At 45.5% G+C, this 27,101-nt stretch overlaps 1 protein-coding gene across 4 annotated transcripts in view; it reads right to left on the bottom strand.

Annotated features, from left to right (window-relative positions):
• Positions 1–27,101, bottom strand: part of CAPZB (capping actin protein of muscle Z-line subunit beta) — a 188,671-nt gene that overhangs the window by 28,722 nt on the left and 132,848 nt on the right. For all 4 annotated transcript variants that reach the window (XM_058304252.2, XM_058304251.1, XM_058304249.1 and 1 more), the window contains exons 4-6: positions 24,707–24,820; positions 1,348–1,489; positions 825–941 (exon numbers count right to left, since the gene is read on the bottom strand). In XM_058304252.2, coding sequence (XP_058160235.1) covers positions 825–941; positions 1,348–1,489; positions 24,707–24,820 — 373 coding nt within the window. The remainder of the gene's footprint in view (positions 1–824; positions 942–1,347; positions 1,490–24,706; positions 24,821–27,101) is intronic.

Here is a 27,101-nt window from a genome sequence, read left to right as displayed (position 1 = left end):
CCGCTGGTTGCTCTTTATGCTTCCCACTCACATCCACAAGATTCACATATCCGTTCTCTCTCTGCTGGTATCTGACGTCTACTGCCTGCCCATGTCTATTCCTTCCTTTACTATGAAAAGTGCCCATATTTTCCTTTAGGAAATCAATTCACTCTGTTTCTAACAACCTCTCACAGACAGTCACATGACCCAAGTCTGGCCAATCATACCATTTCACTGCCCAGCCTCAGGAAATGATTCTGTGACGAACAAGCAAGCCAATCCAGGGCAGTGAGGCATTCCTGGGGTTTTGGTAGACCTGAGAGAGAAGAGCAGCTCTTTCCCCCAGGACTGCCAGAGATATGGAGACGAAAGCCAGAGGCTGCCAGGTGCTATCATGTGGACAGAGCACGATAATGGAGTCCTGATAGACATCATCTGAGCCCTAGACACAGCCCCACTCAAGCTTGCACTTTTCAGTGATGTGGGCTGACTTGTTTCTATTTTTTTAAGCGACTTAGAATTATACTTTGTCACTTGCAACCAAGAGTTCGACACATAATCTTAGTCAGAACTGAGACGTTAATTTATTTTAAAGTGTTATCAGAAGCATGTGCTTAACATCACTGCAGCATTTTAATGGAAACACCTTGACCCAAAGATAAAACCTCCTGTGAGTGAATCTCAGGAATTGAAATCAGGCCTGTGAGGAGACAGTATAAGGCACAGAGGCTGCCCCAGGACCCTTCTTGTGCAAAACGGCACACTCATCATCTCTGTACAAGGCCAGCACTGAGGCTGACACCTGTGGGTGTTGTCAACTGGTTATAAAAGGGCATCTCTACCTGTCTGGTAAGGCTGCCTCCAAGGTTCATGGTGCCAGAGCCGGATTTGTTGGTTTGCAGCCACAGCATCACCGTGGAGGTCAACTTATAATGGGCAGTACGACCACTGGATTTCTCCTGGAGTGGATGAGACAGAAATGAGAGAGACAAGGAACCTTGGACACAATCCCAAGTCCTGAGGAGAGCCTGAACTGGTGCCTTGAAGGATCATTCTAGCAGGTTCCTTTCTGAGTCATTATCACAATACCTTTCTAATAAACTTCCAACTGGTTTTCACAAGGGGAGAAAATCTGCAATCACATATATTAAGTTCTTTTGGGATCCTTATCATCATCAATGAGTACTGCAATCTTGACTTACCTTTATCCAAATGGCTTGGGGGCATTTTTAGGTAATAGCAGAGGTTTATATTTCAGGATCCTCACCCCCACCCCAAGGAAGCAACTGCTAGAGGACAGGGCTGCACTGTTGCATGGAATTTGTACTTGAAGGCTCCAGGCCTTTGGTTGCTGGGAAGCTGTACCTGCACTTCCACCACATGGATGGAATCCCAGCAGCCTTTGATCTTCTTTGATCCATCTCCAGCCTTCTTTATGAGGATCACTCCAGCAAAGCCATGATCCAGATCCCAGAGGTAGACAGAGGAGACGCCACCTTCAAAATACCTGCAGGAAACAGACCCATGTACCATTAGATACTAAACCTGCCAAATTATAGGTCGTCAGCCCAGGTCCCAGGGGCTATCCTTCAGCAAAGATCCATGTGAATATTTGCCTGGGACTAAGGACCCTTCTTGCCATGTCCCAGGATTGATCCTTAGATGTGTCCTGAACATCCTTTGGGGTGTGTGTGCTTGTGACTGCATGCACGCACAGCATCCTTGGGGAGGGAAGAGAAAGATACGGGCTTAGCAGTCATAAAGATGAACTTGAATCTGAGCTCTACCGCTTACACTAGCTTGTGATCTTTGAACCTTTGGCAAGCTCACTGAACTTCTCTGGGCTTCAGATTCCTCACAGATAAAGGATCTGGCACCTTGTATGACATACAGCAGACACCTAGTAAATGGTAACTACTACTATTGATATCATTAATGTTTAATTTTTTAAAAATCTTTTTGGTATGGCTATCTTACAGGGGACATAAAGGGGGAAAAGAGCCACAAACGCCTCCCACCCCCAGATCCGTCTGGAGCCCGGACAGACCGAGGCTTTTGTGGGTCACTCCTGGACAGCATCTTGCTGCACAACCCCAGCTAGAAGTGAAGGGTTATGCCTAGGATGGAGCTCTTTCCTCAGGTCTGAATCAATATGGAAAAATTTCCTAATTAAGATCAAATAGAAGAGGGAAAGAAAAGGCCAGAGGAGGAAGGGAAATCAGTTTAACATCCCAAATCCAAAAGACCCAAGTCAAGTGTGGTTGCAGGCTGCTGTGGTAGATAGAGATCCAAGGGGCTCAGAAACCAGGAGTGGAATATCAGCCAGTAGACAGATACATACGCACGCCACAGTACCTCAAGTTCTGCAGACAGCTAACTAAAACCTTGCAAAAGCCCAACTCTGGTGGCTTAAAACATTCTTTACCGACAAATCTGCTGCCTCTCTGACCCTGACACCCTGCATCAAAGCTGCTGCTCATGGCAGGCATGTTCTGGGAGCACATGGTGAGGGAAGGCACCTCTGAACAAGGCCTTACACCCCAGCTACCGGTGAGGCCAGCAGCGTGGTGCCCAGGTGGCCATGGGCGTGGAAGTCAGAGGCATACTGGTTCCAGGCTCAGCTCCTCTAACTGTTAGCTATGTACATGCATTTACTTACCCAGCAATTTATTAAGGGTTACCAGCGAGCAGCTGTGTGAACTTGGGCCTCTTTGTGATATAGGTACAACCATACCTGTTTCATAGGGTTGTTGAAAGACTAAAACAAAATAATATAGGAAAGCAGATGCCTGACCAATGTTTACTATTGTTGTTGTTATTTAAAAGCAAGCACACACACACACACCCCTAATAACATGTCTGTGAACTGTAATTCAAAATGTGCCTGTATAATTACCAAATTTATTTGGGCAAGAAAGTACACCCAAAAAGCCAAAAGTATTCTAAAAAAGAAGAGCAATATGGGAGGAATTTTGCTGCCTACCTTGAAACATATTACAAAGTGACACTGGTCAGAACAGCATAGTACTCGCATAAAGATAAACAGCAATCAGTGGAATAGAATTGAGAATCTAGAAATAAACCCTCACTTCTACAGCCAACTGGTTTTTGACAAACCTACCAAAGCCATGTTAATGGCACATAAGGGTCTCTTCAACAAACGCTGCTGGAAGAACTGGACAGTCATACCAAAATAATGAAGGAGGACCTCTATCTCACTACCTATACAAGAATTAACTCAAAATGGATCAAAGATCTAAACATAAAAGCCAGGGCTATAAAACTAGTACAAGAAAATGTAAGGAAACATCTTACAAGACATTGTGGTAGGTGGTAGTTTCTTGGACCTTATGTCCAAAGTACAAACAACAAAAGAAAAAATAGAGAAGTAGGACCTCCTCAAAATTAATCACTTTTGCATCCCAAAGGACTCTGTCAAAAGGGTGAAAAGGCAGCTGACTCAATGAGAAAAAATATTTGGAAATCACATACCTGATAAGGGTTTAATATCTATGATATATAAAGAGATGTTACAACTCAAGAATTAAAAGACAAACAAGGGGAGTGGCCATAGCTCAGTAGCTGAGCAGCTGCCTCCCATATATTAGGTCCTGGGTTGAATCCCCAGTACCTCCCAACAAATAAATAAATTAAATTAAATTAAATTAAAAACAAAATCAAACAAGACCAATGACCCAATTTAAAAAATGGGTAAAAGACTTGAATAGAAGAAATCCCTTATCCAAAGAAGAAATACAAAAGGCAAAAAAAATGTGAAAAAATGTTCAATATCACTGGCGATTAGGGAAATGCAAATCCAAACGACAATGAGGTATCATTTCACACCTATTAGAATGGCCACTACTGAAAAGACAGAACTACAAGTATTAGAGAGGATGTGGAGAGACAGGAACACTTACTGTTGGTGGGAATGCAGAGTGGTACAGTCACTATGGAGGACCTGTTTGTCAGTTCCTAAAAAAGTTGAATATAGACTTGCCATGTGACCCAGCAATAGCACTACTGGGTATATATCCAGGATAACTGAGAGCAGGGACCCCAATAGACATTTGCACACCGATGTTCACAGAAGCAATATTCACAACTGCCAGAAGTTGGAAACAACCCAGGTGTCTATCAACCAATGAATGGATAAGCAAACCAGTATATACACACCATGGAATATTATACAGTGATAAGAAACAAAGTCGTGACGCATTTGACAACATGGATGAACTTGAAGGACATAACAGTGAATGAAGAAAGCCAGGCACAAAGGGACAAATACTGTATGACTATGCTACTACGAATTAAATATATTGTGCAAACTCATGGAGTTAACTAGAACATGAGTCACGAAACAGAAAGCTGAGGACTAACTTGTGCAAAGTTGGTAAAAAGGATGTATGTTAATCTTTGGAAATGAAGAGAAAAGGTGAAAGCATAATATAATGTTTGCAAGTAGTACTACTGTGTGGGTATGAAAGTTGTTTAAAGGGAAAATCTAAGGTCATATATATTACTAAAATGAAAGCTAAAAAACATAACATGGGTTTGTACAGCATAGGAAAACCTCATGTGAAATATGAATATGGGTCAGGTTGCATATATAAGACCATCTTTATGTGAAACTGAACTAATGTATGTTAATACTATAAGATGTTAATATTAAACAAAAAAAAAAAATCCCCCCCAAAAAACCATTATGCTAAGTGAAAGAAACCAGACACAAAGTACTACATAGTGTATGATTCTACTTATATAAAATGTAACTATAAATTTATAAAGATGAAACTGGATTACTGGTTCTGTAAGGCTGAGGAAGGATAGAGGGATTGAGAGATAACTGCTAAGGGGTGTGGAGTTTTTCTTTTTGGAGTAATTGTTCTAAAATTTTTTGTGGTGATGAATGCACAACACTGTGATTATACTAAAAGCCATTGATTGTACACTTTGGATAGATCATATGGTATGTGTACATATTTCAATAAAAATGCTCAATAAATAAATACACGTTCAAGACTAGCCATAAATAGCAGCTATGTACAGCAGCGGAAGCAAAGAGAAACTGAGAAGTGAAGAATTTTCTTGTTTGTCTGGTTTTTTAGAAAAAGTGTTATGGAAATAATGAAAATGCTCAAATAATGACTGAAGTGATGAACACACATCTGTGATTATACCAAATACCATTTGTAGCAGTTTGATATTATGGATGAATTCCAAAAAGAAATATTGGATTATGTTTGTACACAGATCTCTTCCTCTGAGCATATAAGAGTGTATTGAATTCAGAGGTTTTACTTTTACTTGATTAAATAATGATGAGGCTTTGATTGGGCCACATCAGTAGGATGCTGAGTCCCCGCCCACGAAGGGGCAGGAACTCACAGAGAAACTGCCCTGCAGAGAAGGTAGGTTGGAGTCTTGAGGTGAAGCCCTGGGATTAAGCACACAGAGAAGCTCGGTCGTCAGGAAAGTGAGAAGGCCCCAGGAAGAGAAACAAGAAATTCGCTTAATAATCTACAGCTGACCTTGTGGAGATAACAAAGCAGCTGAGCCTGGAGAAAGGCAAGCCCCAAGAAGAGAGGAGCCCCTGCAGACTTCAGGAGCCATCTTGCTCCTACACGTGGCAAAAGACTTTGGTGAGGGAAGTTAACTTACGGTTTATGGCCTGGTAATTAAAAGCTTCTACTCTTTATAAAAGCCAACAGATTTCTGGTATTTTGCATCAGCACCCCTTTGGCTGACTAATACACCATTGATTGTACACTTTGGATGAACTGTATGCTTTTTTAATATGTATTAATAAAATTGATGTTTTTTAAAAAATGTGCCTGTATATACATGTGCATGGGGTAGGAAGTGGGGTCTGATTTTCATACATGGTAAAATATTAATATTTAGAGAATCCAGATGAAAGGTATACAAGAATTCTTCGTACTCTTTCTTGTAATTTTACCATAAGTCTGAAACTATTTCAGACTAAAAAATGCTTTAAAAAGGAAGTACAGGGAAGCGGACGTGGCTCAACTGATAGAGCATCTGTCTACCATATGGAGGGTGGTTCAGGGTTCGATACCCAGGGCCTCCTAACCTGTGTGGTAAGCTGGCCCATGCGCAGTGCTGCCATGCACAAGGAGTGCCATGCCATGCAGTGCCTACACGGGGGTGCCCCACACGGAAGGTATGTGCCCCACAAGGAGAGCCGCCCCACGTGAGAAAAGTGCAGCTTGCACAGAGAGCTGACGCAGCAAGATGATGCAACAAAAAAGAGACTCAGGGGAATCGGACTTGGCCCAGTGGTTAGGGCGTCCGTCTACCACATGGGAGGTCCGCGGTTCAGACCCTGGGCCTCCTTGACCCGTGTGGAGCTGGCCCATGCACAGTGCTGATGCGCGCAGGGAGTGCCGCGCCACGCAGCTGTTAAGGAGAGCCGCCCAGCGCGAAGGAAGAGTGCAGCCTGCCCAGGAATGGCGCCGCCTACACTTCCCGTGCCGCTGACTACAACAGTAGCGGACAAAGAAACAAGACGTAGCAAACAGACACAGAGAACAGACAACCGGGGTGGGGTAATTAAATAAATAAATAAATCTTTTTTTTTAAAAAAAAAATTAAAAAAAAAAAAAAAAAAAAGAAGAGACTCGGTTTCCCAGTGCCGCCGGATAATGCAAGCAGATGCAGAACACACAGTGAATGGACAGAGAGAGCAGACAACAGGGGAGAAGGGGAGAGAAATAAAAAATAAATCTTAAAAAAAAAAAAAAAAGTACAATGGCAATGTTAGAGGAACATGATGTATGCCAGCTGTTCTCAAAGATTTAGAAGACAGAGAATTTGCCAGATAGAAGGATATAAAAATGTGGCAAAATGCTAATGGTGAGTCAATTGGTTATCTGGTTTGAGGGTAATTAAAGAGACAACCAGACCAAAGAAATAAACAGCCCCCCACTCCCCCGTATGTGCTCACAACACATAGGGTGCCCACAGCTCTGTTTTTACCTTGCTCAAATCCACTGCAGACCCCCCGAGTATCCAAAGGATCTGACGCCCAGGTCTGCTGCCCAGCCCCTCCCTCCTAGGGCTCCCTCAGGCAGTCTGGGGCCAGCCCTCTGTATTGCCACTACATCCTGTCCTCAGTTGCCTGTCAACACACTACCCATTGTTATTAAGCTGTCAGATTAAATTCCCAACTACCTCCCCACTGGAGAGTCTGCTCTGTGAGGGCAGGCCTGTCAGAGCCCAACACCACAGACACTCTGTGACTAGGAGTTGAACAGACGCATCAAGATGCCAGACCCTGTGCTAAATGCCAGGTAAACAATGGCAGGGGGGCGAGGTTTGGCTATAGGCAAGTCAAACAGTGCCGTGCGAAGACCTAAAGCACACATGAGTGAGGAGACGTGCCTGTGGGGGCACCACAGTCCAGGGCCTTTCTTGATGACCTCCAGGATGCCAGTCAATGCTGGGCACTCAAGGATCCCACTCAGGAAGATTCTTTCTCTTTTCCCAGGGAAGAGGCAGGTGAGTGTACAGGTTGAGGGCCTTCCTGGCCAGGACTGGCTCTGGTGGGAGCTGGGCCACACCGAGCCACTCTGGAATACTCCTGGGGGTACACAGGGATGGTCTGGTCACCCCTGAACTGGAGTCCTTGCTGGACCAGAGGTCCACAGCTGGAGCTCTGTGAGCCCTTCGGCTTGTTCTCCTGGGTTCTGGAGTCAGCTCACAAATTAACTCTGAGGCACACAAAACTGAGGGAAGAACAGCCCGCAACAGATTTGCTAATCCCATCCCCGTTGGCAACAGACAAGCTTGGTTACAGCACATGGTTTTTCCTTTCCAGTCGGCCTGTAGGGAAGGCAGCACCACATCAAAAGAGAAAAAACAACTTAAAAACTGTGGCTTTTCTTGTGCTGGCAGAAAGGATGGGCCGCTACTTCCTTCCTTTGGCCGTCCTGGGATGAAGGCCTGAGGCCCGGCAGGCATTTTCATCCTTCCGCTCCCTCAGTCTGTGGCCCTGATCTTCGTATGGCTCCAAAACCCAGAGCCACAGTGTTGATCTAGTCAAAGGCTTGCCCTTCTGTGCGCTGGGATCCCGGGGAGGGGCCGGGGTAGGCTGTCCTTGGAAGGCAACCAGGTGAAATCCAGGTGGCTTGACAGCCCGTGCCGGTACCACCCAGCAACCAGTTCAAAAGCACCAGGTGGCCTCAGGCTGACCCCAGCATGCCCAGCCCTTAAAATTTTGTTTTCTTCCAGAAAAATAAAACAACGGCATTAACATTTTACAAGGTGGAACTGGTCATTTCCACTCCAACGTCCCACCCCGTGGCCTCGCTCCCACTCTGGCAGCTTTTCCCTGGCATCCTCAGCTTCCCTTGTGGGCTACATCAACCAGGCCCAAAGTTTCAAAATGCTAGAGACAAGGAGGTAAAAAGGCAAGCTCAGTTCTGACCTCCATGCAGGTCACTATTCTTTTCTGCAAAATTTAAAAAATATATTGCAAGAACATTATTTTTAAAAAGGAAATTTAAAAATTAGCCCACAATACGATGAGTCAACTTATCCCATAAATCTGATCTTTCCAAATTCGCTTCCAGTCTTCATCCAGATGCGTAATTTTTATATAACTGCAAGTACAGCAATGGTACTATGTTGTGTTCAGCTTTTTTCACTTGGCATAGACTCACAAGTACTTTTCCATGGAGCCACACGATCTCCATAATTGTTTTTAATAGCTGGGATAGTATTCCACTGAGCAGTATCCTAATTTACAATCAAGTAGCCTTTCAAAAAAGAAATGAGGGCAGCAGAGTGACAGGAGATGCCGGTGGGCTCTGACGCTCATTCAGTTCCCCCTTGAACTGGTGCCCCGTGTCGAGGTGAGGCACACATGCTGTAACTCGGACTCCACTGGTACAGCGCAAACCCCATAACTTAATTCAAGAACAGACTTGTATTCTGTTCACCAAGAGACATCTCCAGGGACCTGAGCAACCACGATTTTCAACTGATGTTTTCAAGGCCAAGGGATCTAAAGAAGGCTGCTCCAGAATCACCCAGAAACACCAGCCTCTCCAGCAAGAGCCATCAGGGCCACTGTGAATGGGCACACAGCGAGGTGAGTGCAGGGCATACAAACAGCCCCCCATTACATGGTTTATGGCTCTGCTCTGTGAGTGAAGCATTAATTAAAGAGGGACCTCAACAAGTTTTTGAAAATTTCTTCTTACCTGCTGTACTTTGATCATAATGACATGAAACAGGAAAAAAATAATTTTTATGTGGTACACATTTATGAGTTTTTACATAAAGGCTTTTGTGGGTATTTTAAGAATGTGCTAAAATGTTGTCTGAAACCACATAAAGCCATCTAAGGAGTCGCCCGCCAGAACTAACAGCACACACATGGAAGCATTTTAACTGGCCTTTGTATATTTAATGAGTCAAATAGTATTAATATTGTTTAAATGCTCACATGCTATTTCAATAAGGAGGCTCTAGCGTCACCAGCGTCTCACTCTTGGGCACTGCACGTCAATGTGAATGAATGATCCAATGCGGCCAAGCATTGAGAGCAGGGTACAAGAGGAATTAACCCATAGACTCTGCATGGTAATGTCCAAAAACTCAGCTCTTCAAGGAGGAGGATTACCAATCACCACAGCTCAGGTGACTCTGGCTCAAGAGGGGAGGCCCAGAGACTTCCCGCAGTGAGATCTCCAGTCAAGTTTGTAGCAAAGACATCCAAAGATGAAAGAACAGGCTTTTTTCAGTCTCTGCCACCTAAATGAAAAGTCAAGGCAGACACAGGGCTGCAATCAATGCACACAGTGAAGAGGGTAAGGGACCTTCTTAAAATCAGGGTTCCTATCAGCAAGGTAACAAAGGAGACGATAGAGAAGTCACCTTGGAAAAATCTTGAACCATTAAGTAGCGGGGCCTCTGAAAAGTCCAGGCACATCAGGAGTGAGTAAAATGACAGATCACTCCAGCAAACAACCAGAGAGTCAAGTTGGAGTCACTTCTTTGCTGGTATCCACTGAAGAGCTAACTCCAGCTGAATGCTACCAGTTCCACAAAGAGCCCTGAAGCCTGGCTTTCAAGCCTTCCTAGGAGAGATTAATATTTTCTAAGGCAAATAGAACTGTAGCGAATTCAGACAGCTGGGACTAAGGAGATGAGGTCATTTTGGGTTGACTTCATTAAGTCCCACCGTTTGAAAAGCAGTAGGTTGATTACAAAAGCCAGACACAGGTTTCATAAGATCAGGTCCTCTGAATGAGATGAGCCAAGAGCAAAGGACGAGACCCTCCAATAGGGATCAGCACAGTCAATTACAATTAAACATCTGGTGGAGTTTATTGTCAGTTAGATCTCTGAACTTGGATCAGCTAAAAATACAGTCCATTAGTCATTTTTATGAGTACTGTGTAATTTCTCCCTGGGAATCATTCTTCCAGTTAAATAATGTCACAGTCACACACACAGATTCTATGTCCACAAGACTTCAGGGTGTGGGCCAGGGGAGGGGGAGAGGTAGGGGAGAAACATGAGACTTCACACTCAAAATGATCTACTTCACAAAAGCAAGAAGAAAAGAAAATATTTCAGCTCCAAAAGCTTATGGAGTTTTGGAAGCTGAGGTGTGCATGCAGACTTAGGATGGAAACTGGTTTTGGGAATCTGAGGTGTGACTGTGAATTCCCCATCTTGGCCAACACTGGGCTTCAAGTATAACATGGAGGAAGGGACTGGGATGGACTTGAAGTTGGCCTTTACTCCTTCCTTTCAAAGCAGCTCCTGGGAGACTAGCCGACTTGTAGTCCTCATACAGAGGCCCCAAAAGGTAAGGAGCCAATGCCACAATCCTCCACAAAAGAGCTCAGGCCAGGAGACCTGCTGGGAGCATGGCTTTCTAGTATCGGCCAAGAAACAAATTCTGTGGTTCTTGGGTTCACTCAGACATGGTCTTTTAATCATAATTGGGCTGGGCCCCTTCACTGAGACTGGGCTCGTGCACAAGTTTCTAGTAGACTTGGATCTCTTGGCCTGACATATGTGCAATGTGGAAGTGACAGGCAGTCTCCCACAGACCCAGACAAGTTGGGGGGTGGGGGGAATCAGCAAGGTAAGGCCTACAGATGCTAGAATGTGAGGATGATTTCTTCTGCAGTTGGTATTATTAAATAAAGTCAAGAGGGAGGCAAGGGATATTTATTCAGCATCAATGTGGTGCCAAAGACTGTTTACTCAATTGTAAAATGAAAGCACCGGATCAGAGGCTCGCTCGGGTCTCTTCCAGCTTCTGGTGGCCACAGCAGATCCTGTATGAATGAGGTAGACTCTGAGCACAACAGGGCTGACTCCTAACGTCTTAACCACCAGTGTCTAGGCTCTGCTCATACACTTCTGTGGCAGGGCAGGGAACACATTACATTCCCAAGGTAAATGCTTCCATTTTTAAAATTCAAATAGTTTTTCTGGATAATGAGCAAAAACGTCTACCTACTACCTCCAGAATCACACAAAACAAGAACTTATAAAGCCCCTTCCTCACGGACACCCTTTAAAATATCCAAAAACGGCTTGTACAAACCCCTCTTTACTAGCCAGTTCTTCTCTGGTTGCTTTGTTCTTTATCATAAAGACCTAAGGCCTCAGGCTTGGTTCTCCTCCTCCTCCATATAGCCCAGGCTGTCAGTGTTCTTAAAGGTACCTTGACTACGGGCTAACAACGCAGAGGAGAGACTGTCACGTCTCACAGCGTGGAGGCTACTGCTCCATCAGGGAACTCAAGACCAATTAAATTCGCTTTCTTGGCGATCATACCTCACTCACACTGACCTATTACTGAGTTTTCAATTGTCTTAAATTATATATTTTTTTCTTATGTGTTGCCATGAAAACTGTCTCCCACATTCTATACCTGAGAACCAGGTACAATGGAACCTGGTTATGTTTCATTCTCATAGATGTGGCTTCACCATTTCAATGTAAAACTTACCTTTTGGGATTCTCAGTCTATAATAATCTGTCTCCTCATCCAAGTCACCTTACCGTGGACGTATTTACATATGGGAATGTATATGAAATTAGGATGTAAGACAAACAGATATGTAACCAAATTCTGAATTGTGTGTATCAGTTCTCTGTACCTTATAATCCACAACTTTCTAGAAAGAGTACTGGGGGAAGTGAAGGCTTCTATGGAGAAACTGACCGTCACCGTAGAAGAACGGCTATGGTCTGGACACTTCTTTCAAGTTGGAAAACAGTACAAAGATGGGAATGTCTATGGCCTTAATTTTGACTGGAGTTGAGGGGAACTGTTGGGGAATATGAGGGGAGGAGAGAGAGAATGGAATAGATGAGGTAGAGTTAAAATGCCCATCGAAGAATTCAGACTACAGATATTTTAAATGATGCAATTAAAACAAGCTGAATTCCTCTACTATCCAGTGCTAAGGGCCAAACTGGTAAGATTCCATGAGATTCTTCCTTATCACATCTTCTCTCACATGCATGGTTGGTTCTGCTTCTGAGACCTCACTACAGAGTAATAGCAAAGCTTGTGATAAATGGTGACAACAAATAGTATTTATGCTAACTGGTACCTGGTCTCGACAAAAACAGGGAGGTAATGCGAACACCACTAATTCAAACACCTAAAAATTCCCATGCTTGATGACTTATTTCATGGCAAAGAGTGGGAGAATAAACCCAGAGGCAGAGCCATTTCACTGGCAGCTGAGGTTCTACCCAAAGACAATATCCTTTTTCTATCCTTCCAGTCCAAAAAAGAAAAATATCCCCAGTTACCAAATTAACTGTTTGTTTTTCTGATCGCCCTTAACATCCTTACATTTAAAAAAAAAAAAAAAGCCCCCCCCACAGGTGGAAACAATTCAATTCCACCGCTGGAGAAAAGAAAAACCTCCAATTTGTTTGGAGAGACATCTAAAACCTGGCTCCTTCCTTGTAGTACAGACCAACATTACCTTATCATTGGCTCCAAACTGGCCACCATCAAGAATCCAAATGATTCTTTGTCCACCAGAAGGATGCAGGTGCTGCCCACCAACTCCACTGCTGGAAAGCTAGCAGAGAGCTGCAGAAGGCAGGTGGACAGCAACAACTTTGACTTGTTGGGACCTGCAGGTTCTCTTCCTTATGGGGCTGTGCTAGCCTCCCTTCAAGGGTGCATCTGAAGAACAAACTCGTAGAGATACTATGAAGACTGCAGGAAATAAAGCCCCTAAAGTGCTTGCCAAAGTGCCTGGCACAGAGTAAGCATGCACCAGTTGGGGGCTACCAGTTTTTCAGAAGGTGCTTTCTCTCTAGGTTGAGAAGGGAAGAAGAAAACCTTGACATGTTCTGAACTGCCCAGAAAGCACTGTGTCAGAAATGCAAAGGACCACATGCTCTGTGAGCACAGTCCCACTTCTACAGCCCTGGGGACTAAACTTGGCTCTGCACAAAAGAGACCAATATCAACACTTGGCTTGTGGGCTGAACACGGCCAGCTCTTACGCTGAAACCTGACTGCTCTTGTTTATGTGTTCAGACCAGCTGTTTTCACCTCAGTTACGGAAAGTGTCCCAGAGCCTGCCTATGGACACGGGACAGGTACTCTGCAGAAATTCCTTCCAGTACACACAGGTGCAACAACCCCATGAGCAAACATACCATTCAGCTTAGGTATGTGTGACTTTAATGCCAGTTGCACTTAGAAGTGCACCTCTGGACTGCTGCTGCAGAGCTTTATGGCCTCTCTTTACAAGGTGTTTTGTGTGTGTTTTTAACTTAAAGAGAAATAATGAAGCCTTCTGCAGCAAGCAGCACTTATCTGGAAACAATAATGCTGCTGGCGGGGCTGCCAATCCAGCTCTGAAAAGCTTTCAGGAGGGCCAAAGCGAGGCACCTGACCAACTCGCCCGCACACCACACCCTGACCATCTCCTGCCCTCTGGATGGCCCTGCTTAGCCCACCTCACAAGGCTATCAACAGACAAGGCATTCGGGAGTTTCAAAGTCAGCACCACCGTCCAGAGCTGCCATTTGTGAGAACCTATTCTGTGCCAAACGCTTCACACAAACGATGGCTAATCTGTTTTACAGTTGAGGAAACTGAAGCCCAGACAAAGGAATGCACACAAATCACAGAGCTAAGTGGGGAGTGGGATGAGAGCTCAGGTCTGGCTGGCCCCGGAGCTCATGTTCTGTACTCTTGCCAGGCTGCCTGCGCTCCCTGAGATAAGAGGGCTGTGGTAGGAGAAACCACCATTGTGCAGGGTGAGCCACATGGGCCTCAGCAGCCCCTGGTTCAGCCTGTGAGGGTGAACATGGTGAAGTTAAAAGTACGCATGAAACCTGCCACCGTAAAGCAGGCTGCCTCAAGGTAGAGAGGAAAAGTCAGAGGAGGATTCCTGGGGGGTAGGAATCTAGGGCATGCCAGTAAGCATCCTGAGCTGGAAATTCTAAAAGGGAGGTCCCTCTGCCTCAATATGGCAGCTGGAGGCCACTGGCTGAGCCTCCGTAAGACTATCCATCCTTGGTACTCTCATAAAGCAGCTTCCTGGAAAGAAGGATCTGCCAAGAGCCCTGGCAGCAGCCTGACCAGTGGGGAGAGATGGTCCCTGCTTTCAACACAAAGCGTCTTTGCCCCAGCACATGGAAGTGCAAAACCCAGTGTGACTGTGTGCCACGTGGTTACAGGAACCCAAGACTTCTGGAGGAATCAGAGTCCCCAGTGCTGATGCACGGATCACATTTGTAAATGAACTTGTTTTCCACACACTTCTACTTGCCACTTAACTTTCCTTTCAGCACATGAAAATCAGCCAGTGTGTGCCAAGGCGACCCAACCCTGGACTGCAGGCTCAATTTGTCAGATGAAGGGACACTCCCTGTTACCAGGCCTGTCTAGACCCATTCGTTAGGAACTCCAGACACTGTTGCAGACACCCCTGTACTTAAGAGCAGTGGTCCCAGGAAAATTTGAAACTCAAACTGCAACAGCAGGAAGCAGACCCAACTTGACTCCCCACAAAGGCTGTGAGGGCTTCTTGTCTCGTCCCCAGCCCCAAATAAAAGAACCCCAGCAAATGGTGCCTGCTGGAGGATCCTCCTAGAGAATTTTCAATCTGGGAAAGGGTCCTACCTCTGGACGTAGGGGAAAAAGAACACAGGTCCATCTGGAGGGGCAGGGGTGAGGGTAAATGTGCTTACTCCACTTAGGGCTTATACCACTTCCCTGTGAGGTGGTGGCTCCAGGGATGAAAGGGTCTGGCTGCTGCTGGTGGCAGAGAACAATGGTAACCTTAACCTGCAGCTCTCACTCGGCCTGACTGAGGAAAGCAGCTCCAGGCTCTTAGCCAACGGCTGGCTCTTTCCACTCCTGGCCTCTCCAATCCAAACTGCTTATAGAGGGATTTCTTAAAATGCCTGAGCCTGTCACACCCCTGAAACCCTTCAGCCTCTTCCCAAAGCACTCAGGACAACATCCCAAACCCCAGCCTTACAAGGACACATCCCCTCTCCCCTGCTGTCACGTCACACTCTCACCTTCACTTACTGACCACGATGACACTGGAACCAGCCAAGCTCTTCTTGTCTCAGTACTGTGCCAACACTCAGAGCACTGCCACTGCCATCCTCCCCACCAGCTTACATAGCTCTGCCAGGGGACTCCAAGACACCCTCAGGTTCCCTGATCACTAGGAGGGCTCACAAGACTCAGCACAAAGTTGTCCTCCTGGCTAATATTATAGCAAAAGGACCAATGCACAGGCAGCCAAGGGAAAATCCAAGAGTCCTCTCCCAATGGAGACACACAGGACACACTTGGTTCCTCCAGCAATGAGCTACAACAGCACATCTACAATACTGTCTACAGGGAAGCTCATTTAGAGGGTTGGTGCCCAGGGAGTTAAGCAGGGGCTGGTTATGTAAGCACCCTCTGCCTAACCTATAGCAAAATTCCAAACCTGCAGAAGGAAATCAGGTGTTTACCATTAACCATTCCATCTGCACCAATGGTTTAAGCATACTGTACCATTCGCACTAGTGAGGGCGACGGGAACTCTCCTGAAACCCAAGTTCGCAGATGTCCCCAACCGTGCAAGCAGGCCTTTGTGAGGACAACGGTCTCTGGCCTGCTATGTCCTTTTCTCAGCACAACGGCACACCCACTACTTTCCCCTACAAGACTTCCCTAGACACCGTCATCTAAGTCATCCCTCTCTGCACTTCCCTATCTCAGTTCCCTGTTTTTTGTTTCTGTTTTTATTAGAGAAGTTGTGGGTTTACTGGATAAAATACAGGATTCCCATACACCACCCCACCCACCACTACCTTGCTTTGGTGTGGAACAGTATCCTGTTTTTGTTCCTACAGCACTTATCAAGTTCTGCAAGTACGGTGTTCATTTATTCACCTGTTCCTGTGCATACCTCCCTGTCCCCAATTAAAACATGAGCCCCGAGAGGGCAGGGACTGGGTCTGACAACTTGACCCTCGTGTTTCCAGTGCTAAGTAGTCCCTGGCATGTGGCGAGTTCTCAGTAAACACATGAGGAGTTATTTATTGAATGGGCCACAGGAGCCTTGTGGACAGCACCTCACCAAGCCTTCCACCCCCAGCCCCACAAGAAAGGCAACGGGATTTTTTTTTTCTTGAGGTACTGGGAGCTGGGGATTGAACCTAGGATTTGGTATGTGGGAAGCCGGCATTCAATCACTGAGTCATACCGGCTTTCCTGAGTTGGTTTTATTGTTTGTTTTTGTGTTTTCAAACCCAGGACTTCCCATGTGGGAGGCAGGAGCTCAACGGTGTGAGCCACATCCATTCCCCACTTTTTTCACAGAAAGGTTAATTAATGTGCCCAAGTCACTAAGTAAGGGCAAATCTCTTTAAAAATCATTGCCTGCCACCTTGCAAAAAGCTTTGCCACCAGCTTTGGACCCTGTAGTATGGGTCAGCCCCACTCTGCCATCTCCGTCACCTGCTCTCCATACTTCCACTACTTTGATTTCAGCAGAAAATATCTCCCTGCCACCTACAATTTCCAACACAACTGAATCACTGAACTTCCTTGGCACAGTGTCAAGTCCAGAGGAACGGGGACCCCCAGGAGTCCAGGGCCCAGTGGAGATGCCCATTGGGAAGACAAATGGGGACATGTAGTTTCAAGGATCCAGGAAACCAAGGCCACACACTGATTTTCACACACAAATAAGGATATCCTGTACTTCCCAGGCCAGTGTGGCTTAAATGACATCCAATAAGGACGGAGAACAGAAAGCAGGGGTGGAAACAACCACAATTCTAAAATGGCCCCAGAAAGGCGAGAGGAGTCATGGAGGTCCATCTAACCAAACACTCCAGCCACTGCTGGAGAAGCCAGTGGGCTTCTGGGACTGCCATATGGAGGTCAGCATATTTCACTCTATAAACTTCTTCTACACAAGAAGGATTGCTTAGAAAAGCTAATTAAGGTTTCTTTTTTTTTAAAGAGGTACCAGGCCAGGGATTGAACCCAGGTCCCTCATACATGGGAAGCAGGCACTCAACCACTGAGCCACATCCGCTTCCCCCAATTAAAAGCTTTTGAAGATTACCCAGACCCAAAGCAAGAAGAACACAAAACGCCTTCCCACTCTGCTTCTCTACCCCAGACTCTGGCCTTCATTACGCTTTGATTTCAACCAATTGCACAGCCACTAAAATGAACTTATAAGGCCAATATATTTCAGCCACATGTTTGAAGGTATTATCTGTTCCAAGCTAAGATCCACGGATCACAGAGCACAGGGCAAGACGTCTGGCACAGATGGGAATAATCATCTTTGCAAGAGAGCAGTGCCAGCCCCCTTGGTTAGAACATCTGGTCTCAGGCAGAACCTGGGCTGACAGAGGCAATAGCAAGACCCAACATGAAAGCTAGGGTAGAAAGGGTTTCCCATCTTCTTGCGGAACCTAAAAAATCCAAGTACTGCTCTTAAGGTTCATTCAGCCAGGTCGTGGCTCATACCAAAAAGGAGATGTTTCTCTGGTAGCTCTAAGTGCTTAACCTACACTGAAGACTCCACTTCCAAGTCTCTCTAAGAAAGATGGATCGTTCAGGTCAAGCGATGAGGTTTTGTGATAAGCTATATGAGGCCTGGGCTTAAAAAAGCAAAGGGTCAACTTTGCTGAGAAGGAACATTAAATGAACCCATGTACCAGTCACCAAAAGTCTCCCTTTCTGCTGCCTTTCCCTACCTCTAGGGGTTAAACTCTATGACATTCCCTGGACTGAGACAGGTCCATGATCTAAGAGGTAGGAAACCATCTCGAGGGCTTGGGAGGGAAGGTAAGAGTGGCACAGATGTTGGGGACCAGGTGGGAAGATACAGGGGAGGAAAGCGATGAAATTCAGAGGACTTACTGCACCCAGTCCCAGCACTCCAGCAAAGCAGCTTACATCTCCTAAGCAAACTATTTTAATCTAGCAACAGGATTGTTTGGGTAGTGCTACCAACAGCTGCTTGGCAGTTATTCTCTGGGGTAAAATTACTACCACGCTCTTTTTTTCTCCCACTGATAATGGTAATGAAGGTCACCAATACATATGGGAAAGGGGCTGCCAGGTAGAAGGCAAGAAGAGATTTGACAGGGAAGCTCTGAGGAGCAGAGGTGAACAGAGGATTGGCAGACTTCAAAGGGGGTTGGCAAGACACACAACTTGCCTCCCAAGGCCACCACTCACCTTTTGCTCACCTTGGGGAAAGAGCCATACACTATGCCACTTTTAACCCATACTGAAAAAAGGTATGCACAGGACAGGGGAGAGGCGGAGGCCACATGCCCCAAGTTACAACCCAGAAAGGCCTGCCAGTCAATCCACCCTGGCCCCAGCTCCCCCATCTGCCCATTCCAATTTGAGGTACTGATGATTAATTCCAATTCCTTGCAAAGTCAAAGCCTTTTCAGACCCAGGCATCAGAACCTAGAGCAGGAAGACAGACTCCAAGTCTTCCCCCAGGATGCTAAAGAAGATTTTATCTCTTGTGGCAGAGAGAACCCTCTGGGGAGATGGTAAGCACTCTCTCTCCAGAAACGACTGGCGCCTGCTTTAGGACGCCTGGCAGAAATTATGTTTCTGCTCTATGCCTCTACACACTCAACAAACTTCTCTTTCACTGATGTCTCCTTTCACTCATCTTTCATTTATCAGATGACAATGAAAGTTCTCAAAGACAGCAAAGTTTTTTAGAGAGAAGCCAATGGGGGGGGGGGGGGGGAGGTGGGCATGAGGGAGGCAGGCAGTGACCAGATAGGGCACCCAAGGCCTCTTTTTCCTACTTCTGGTCAAATCTCCAGTACTTTAAGATGATGATGAAAAAGATGAATCTCTGTGTGAGCAAAGCTCAGTGTGCCTTCCGAGTAGAAAGTGGGGGGTTCTTCCCACTTCCAGTACATAAAACAAAGAAGTTCATTCAAAGTTCATTACAGCACAGTGTCCACAAGAAGATCCTGAGTCCTGATGTGGCCCGAGCATGGCAGCTTTGTGTCATTTGAGAAGGTGGGTGGTCAAGAGGCTAAGCACAAATCAAACATGGTTTTTTAAACTATGCAATACGTTAAAATTCAAGAATTCAGAAACATTTGGGGTCACCAGGAATTAAAGACAGGGTTAAAATGGGTGAGGAGTCTGCTCTTCAAATTGTTCAACCACTTGTGGGGGGTGGGGCAGGTCAAATCTTATTCTGGAGTGGGGTGCCCTGAAAACAACAGCTGTACTTATCAAATCCTTCTGTGCACAATGGTGTGCCTGGCCTGCTCTCAAGGTGGTGGCTTTTTCAGTCACTTCTTTTTCCTTCTGGCAGAGGACGCCTTTCTATCCAGGCCAGGGACAGGATACAGGCTGCCGTCCTAACCCCTCATGTAGTGCCACCGAGTGACCAAGGCCAGTAGCCGCAGGGCAGTGCTGGGAGGAATACCTCAACTTATAGAGTGACCTTTGCCCACATGAAAGAAAAATGCTGATGATCGAAGAAACCATGCCATAGCTCTGTGGCTTTATTCACCGGGGGTGAAATGCATCTTTCGATAGGAAGGGAACTATGTGAAGAAGCAGCAGAGATGAGGGATAACGAGAAAAGCATGAACTGCTCCCCACCCCCCGCCCCCGCCAAGCTGGTCCTAGAAATCTAGTGTGGTCACTGGCCAGTGCTGCTCAAGGCAGAGGCAAGGCTCCTACTTCCTTAGCTGACTCCCCTCAATGCCAGGAGGGAAAGAGCTCACAATCCAGATCCCTTCTCGGCCACATTATGGCCACCAATAACCTCACAGGGCACTCTAAGCATGGGATCATCTGAGGAGACGAGCAATGCAGCAAGTCTGGGTTTTTTTTTTTCTTAAAGAGATTTTTTCTTGTGATTTTTAGACAGAAATGGGTTGGCTCATCATTACATGTGGTCCACTTGGCAGAAGGTTTCTCACATATGGTCTCCGGAAGGAGCGGTCCTCAGTATACTTTAATAACACTGGGTGCCCCACATGACAGATGTAGCTACCATCCCTTCCTCAGTGGCCTGTGATCCCAACCACATGGGGCGAACCTGGCCTTCCTGTACACCTCACCTATGAGGGAAGGAAGGAAGGACTCCCCTGCCCTCCACTGTGAGGGCCACCTGGGGGTTTGTGCTCTTCTTCTGCTTCTCCCCTTTTCAGCGGTGTGCTGGTGCTGCTGGGGAGAGAAGGAAGAGCATCCTCCAGGGCTGGAATTCCACCAGCACAAACTCACACAGAACCTCAGTGACCTGGGGTTGTCCAGTTCAATCTCCCGCCTCTAAAACCCAGGGCAGGAAGCCATCTGTCCTGTCTGCCCTCTCTTACTATGCCCAGACCAGTTCACCTTCAGAGAAAAGTGCAGGTAAACTCTCAGAGACATGGAGAAATATGGTCATTAAGACTCAAAAGCTGCATTAAAAATGTACATATCACCAGGAAGGGTTGCACCTTAAGCCTTTTCGAGAGGCAGTATAAAGAGTTAGACCTAGAGTTTGAATCCCAGCTCTTGTATATTTCAAGCTATGTTAACCCGGCCACCCTAGATAACTTCCCTAAGCCTGTTTCATCATCTGTTAAATGAGGTAATTCACACTCAGCCTAGTGTTATTTTAAGAATTACTGTTTTGAAGAGTTCTTAATGATAATGGGGAAAATGCTCATAAGCAGAATGAGACCCCAGATACCTGAATCACTTAACTAAGGAAATAACAACCTAAGCTTTTAAGTCTACAAAAAAATCAGAACCAGCTCCCTACCTCAAAATCTAAACATGTAGCCCAGTAACAAAAATACAAACGCAGCCTCCAAAGAGAACACGGGGTTGAGGCCAGGATATCTCCCTCAGGCTTAGGAGACAGTGGAACAGATCAGTGCCCCACGTGGGTGGAAAGCTAGCTAATGCTTTCAAAGGAGAAACTTTCCACTTCCACCTTCAACATAGCTGAAAGACTCAGACTGTATTCCTGATGCTTCCTGAGATGGGGGTGGGGGGCGGGACGGACTACAAAAATGCACTTAGAGAAGGGGCCAAGTATGCAAATATGCCCAAAGCCAGCTTCAAATTCACATTCCAATTTTACAGAGACTGCAGATGTGCACTAGCTGGGAGCTGAGGTGAGTGTAAATTTTCAGAAGCCAAGCATGCTTCTGCCATGGAGCCCCCTGCATAGCCAGCCCCTCTGCCTCCTTCCTGACATCAGACCTCAGTTCTAACGGAACCCTGTCCAGAGGCCCTCTGTGAGCACAAGTCCACCTAAAGCAGCAGGCCACTCCCATCATGTCACCCACTAGAGCTTGTGCTCTTATCTATGAACAGTTTTTGGATGCCTGGCATTAGGTAAGAATGGTTGTTATTTTATTTATTTTTAAAGGAGCTTTAGATTACATTGAATCTATGTTACATTGAATTTACATTTACATTTACATTTAGATACATTGAATTCAATGTTACATTGAAAATATAGAAGATTCCCATATACCCCACCCCCTCCCTCTCCTACATTGCTCCCCATTAATCACATCTTTCATTAGTGTGGTATATTTGTTGCAACTGATGACGGATGGTTTTATTTCCTAGCTCCACCATGTACTGGCTACAAGAACTTGGGCAAATTACTTCACCTCTCTGAATCTGTCAACTCATCTGTAAAAGCATTCCTCTTGCACAGGAATGCTGGGAAGATTAAATGAGATAAAGACTGTGAAGTAACGAACACAGCGCCTGGACAGTCACTTATCATTGTTATTTAATTATCAATATTATTACTATAGTACAAAGCTGATTCCACTTGGAAACTACTGCTCAATAGCTGGATTGGCTTCTTGTCAAATAGCAGTATAAACTGAGACAGCAAAAAATAAAATAATTAAAACTACAATAGAGCAGTAAGTCAATTTGTCAGTATCAATGGAGAAGAAGCTGTATTATGATGATGGGACATTCTAGATATAAGAATCCTTTAACCATAGAATCTTTTTCAATCATGAAAACCCATCATTTGTGGAAACTTCCTAGCTCTTCATCTTTATATCCTGTGGCCTTGTATAGTCACCAAATCTTCCAGAGCCTCAGGCTCATCTGTAAAAAGGGGAAAAAACCACCTTCCCCAGAGGATCTTATAATGATTAAAGGTAATGTATATAAAATACTGGCACACAATAGATACTGAGAGTAATTTTTATCATTCTTATAAATAAAGTATTGCATTCGGGTATATTACACAGTGATGCAATTAGAAACTACCAAAATATTTAGGGTCATATATTCATGGTTTTTATATCTCATTCATCAGCTTTAAGTGTTGTAGGATTTCTGTTTGTCAGACTGAGAAGAATCACTTTTCCTCTGGGAACCAGCTTCTAAGAAAACTTGCTTATTGAATGTGTTATGTCAAATCTGCTATGAACTGGAAACCATTCCAAATGTCTGCAAAGTGGAGTCCTGAAATTCTTACATGAATAAAACAGCATCAGCCTTATGATAACAGTCTCAGTTGTTTCAACACTTGGTTTCTCTTACCTCCATTTTCTTGCCTATATCCTAGATAGGGGTGGACAGCCCAAGGGCCAAACATAGCCTATCTCAAGGCCTGAAAGTTAAATATGGTTTCTACCTTTTTATTAAAGGATTTAAAAAACAAATAAAATATAGGAGGGAAGCAAACTTGGCCCAGTGGATAGGGCGTCTGCCTACCACATGGGCGGTCCAAGGTCAAATCACGGGCCTCCTTGACCCGTGTGGAGCTGGCCCATGCACAGTGCCGATGTACGCAAGGAATGCCCTGCCACGCAGGGGTGTCCCCCGCGTACGGGAGCCCCATGCACAAGGAGTGCATCCCATAAGGAGAGCCGTCCAGCACGAAAGAAAGTGCAGCCTGCCCAAGAATGGCGCTGTGCTCACGGAGAGCTGACACAACAAAAAAAGAAACACAGATTCCTGGTACCCCTGGTAAGGATAGAAGTAGTCACAGATGAACACACAGCAAATGGACACAGAAGAGCAGACAACTGGGGGGGGGGAGGGAAGGAAGGGGAGAGAAATGAAACAAAAAAAACAAACAATAAAATATAGGAGTGGATGTAGTGCAAGTGGATGAGCACCTGCTTCCCATGTACAAGGTCCTGAGTTCGATCTCCATTACCTCCTAAAAACAAACAAACAAACAAAAACCTACTCTCATTGGGGAGGAAATGTAGTACAGTAGTGGAGCACCTGCTTCCCATGTACAAGGTACTGGGTTCAATCCCAGTACCTCCTGGTGGGGTGGGAAAAATGTGTGTGGCCTGCAAAGGCAAAAGTGTTTACCATTTGTTCCTTTTTTAAAAAATTTTGTAGACCCCATCCTAAATAACTAAATTTGCAGTTAAGTAGTATTACATATTTTACTATTTTGCTTTATTTTCAGGATAGAACATAATGCTGCTGAGTCTAAAACAAACACTTCAGAGGAGAACCCTCTCAGGAACCTCTCCTTGGCAAGAATGATCGTTCTTTTTTTGGTTATTTGGTGTTGGAAAGCATGATTAGATGAAGTGGAAAAGGAGAGTGAAAAAAAGGAATCTAAACAGACCAAGCAAAAGTCCTTTCTTAAGACGGGGCTGAGGCGCCAAACAACTCAAGAGTCAGCAAAATTTTAGTTAAGGGAAGGATAGCCAAGGTCCTACCCACCATGCAAGGACCTCAAGGAGTCCCGCCTTGGCGACTAGTCTGGAAGCAGGGATCGCTGAGCTCATGTCAGAACTGAGTCAAGAGGGGCCTTTGGAGACAGACCTGAGTATGATTCCTGGTTTTGCCTTTACTTCTTCATCTGAAAAATGGGAACTAAAATAGCTACCCCCACTGATGTGAGATAAAGAGAATTTATACACATTTGAGGCAATGTGTGTAAATGTGTATAAAATTTCTAGCACTGTTTTCAGCACCCAATACCCACTAACACACGTCATGACGCAAATAAACCGGCAATCAGGTCTGGATATGGTAACAATGCAGTGAATCACCTCTTAACTGACCCAATTATCAAATTCATGCCCAGCACCTTGCTAAGGATGACTGAGAACTTTAATTAGGTGAGCTAGGTAAGAGGTTCAGGGAGATGGCATGGCCATCTCATTTATGATTTTACTCCACAAGACCACAAGAGCTATAGCACCGCAGGGAACAGCAACTCACAGGTCTCGATACTGGTCAAAGGCATTATTGGCTTCCACCTCCAGCTTTCGCAGCCGAGCAGACGGCATGGCCCCATCTTCCAACGGTGGGTCATACTTGTTACTCCATGGTGACCTAGAGGGATGGAAGGAGTAGGAAATGTGATTCATTCCAGGGAGACTGCCTGTGGGCACTGAGCCAAGCTCCACTTGTCTGAAATCTCAGAGGCAAAGTGACTACCTATAGCAAAGATTTCCCCAGGCCCTGGCACAACAAACATGGCTTTCAGAAGGAGATAGACTTGGGTATAAACCTCGTGCTCCACCTCTCCCCAGCTGGATACTTTCAGTAAGTAGCTTGACTTCTCCAAGTCCAAAATTCTTCACGTGTAAGATGGCACAACTATTTGCTGCCCACAGGACGGATCGTGAGGTGCAAAGGGGAAAAGTTTGTCTAGTGCCTACAGCAGAGCCTATCATAAGCCAAGTGTTAAGCACTTTCCCTTTTTCTAATTTTCCTCTTTTTTTCACCATTGCATTGATTGATCAACAAGCACCTTCTCCATGACCTGTTGGCAGGTCTAGATAAACCTTTATTCTAAAGACCTTCTTGCACAATTACGCATTAAGGAGAGCTGTCAGCTACAGGCAGTAGGCAAGAGAGACAGCTCCATGGGGAAATAATGATTATGTTTAAAAAAAACCTTAGCGATTGCCTTTTCCACGTGAACAGAAGGGCAGCTTTCCCAACATCCAGGGCTGTGTGCACATATAAAGGCTACTAAGTAATGAGAACCAGCTTCTCTTTTTCCAGCCCAAAGACTTGCTGCATTTTTAAAGATGTGTTTTGCCACATCAGGAAAGCATTTAAGCACAGAGAAAGAAATGGAAAGAGGGTTAGAAGGGAAAGACCTACTCGTTAATTTCTGCAGGTGGGGTAGAGGGCTGGGTGTTCAGAAAAAGAAACAATTAAAAAGGTGAGAGAAGAATGAAAAGGAGAAGGAAAAGACAATACGGAATTTAGAAAAAGACTTCTACACTCTTGGATTTAAATACCTCAATGCTTTCATTGTTAACAACCCAAATTGTCTTTCCCATTTCCCGTTGACAAACAAACCTTCACATCGAGGACACAAAAGAACCCTCAGATTTGGGGACGATGTTAAAAAAAGGGAAAGATATTAGCACCATCTCCTGAACCTCAGTTTTAATGAATTCTGTGCACAAAAACCTTTCTTCTTGGTAAATGATGCTCCATCAGGCATCAAAGTCAGCAAATCATGGCAGATATGGAACCGGTCAGTTGCTCACCTCTTCTATGACCACATGGCATTCAGAAAGCAGCAGTAGGGAAGCGGACGTGGCTCAATTGATAGAAAGTGTCCATCTACCATATGGAGGGTCCAGGGTTCGATCCCCAGGGCTTCCTAACCAGTGCGGTAAGTTGGTCCACGTGCAGTGCTGCCACGTGCTAGGAGCGCTGTGCCACGTAGGGGTGCCCCACGTGCAAGGTGTGCTCCCCCCACAAGGAGAGTCACTCCGTGTGAAAAAAAGTGCAGCCTGCCCAGAAGTGGCGCCACACACATGAAGAACTGATGCAGCAAGATGACACAACAAACGAGAGACACAGATTCCCAGTGCTGCCTGATAATGTAAGCGGATGCAGAAGAACACACAGCAAATGGACACAGAAAGCAGACAACGGGAGGAAGGGGAAATAAATAAATCCTTAAAAAAAGAAAGAAAGAAAGCACCACTAGCTGACCCACCTGGGGTGAAAAGTAACCGTGCCTGATGTCTCAGCAGGGTGTCTTCAGGCAGCAGCCTCCCCTGCCCTCCCCAAAGCTGCAAGAATCTTTGAAGGACATTATTTCCAAGATGACCATTTCCCCCCAGTTACCACCCTGTTGGTAGAGACCGCCAGAAGGAGATGAAACCTCCCTTCTGCCCCTTGGCCAGCAGCCAGCTCTTGTGGTCATACTAGACTGTGTGTACATTGTAGGAAAAGGGTTTGTGAACAATCTGGGACACCACTGGGCTCAGGAGACAGATGTGAAACCAACACTGGGCACCTTCCCATTCTCGCTGAGAGGCCTCTCCCTTCCCCAGCACAGTTTTCATGTCATTTCGTTCTTGTGGCTTACCTTGTCCTTCCCTCTAATACAAGCTGCCCAACAGTACTTTCTGCATTGCACTGCCCAAAATGGTAGCCACTAGCCTCATGTGGCTACTGAGTACTTGAAATATGGCTAGTGTGATTAAGGGACTGAAATTTTTATCTTAACTTAAATTTAGATCAACTCCAGACCGTAAGTTCCAAGAGGGCTAGGGCCTTTGCTGTCTTGTTTTTCATTATTTGCCCCAGCACCTCCAACAATACCTAGTACTCAAGCATGTACTTCACATACACACAAAAA

Source organism: Dasypus novemcinctus, chromosome 9 (assembly GCF_030445035.2).
Source record: "Dasypus novemcinctus isolate mDasNov1 chromosome 9, mDasNov1.1.hap2, whole genome shotgun sequence".
Classification (NCBI taxonomy): Eukaryota; Metazoa; Chordata; class Mammalia; order Cingulata; family Dasypodidae; genus Dasypus; species Dasypus novemcinctus.
This window is presented reverse-complemented; position numbering and strand designations above follow the sequence as displayed.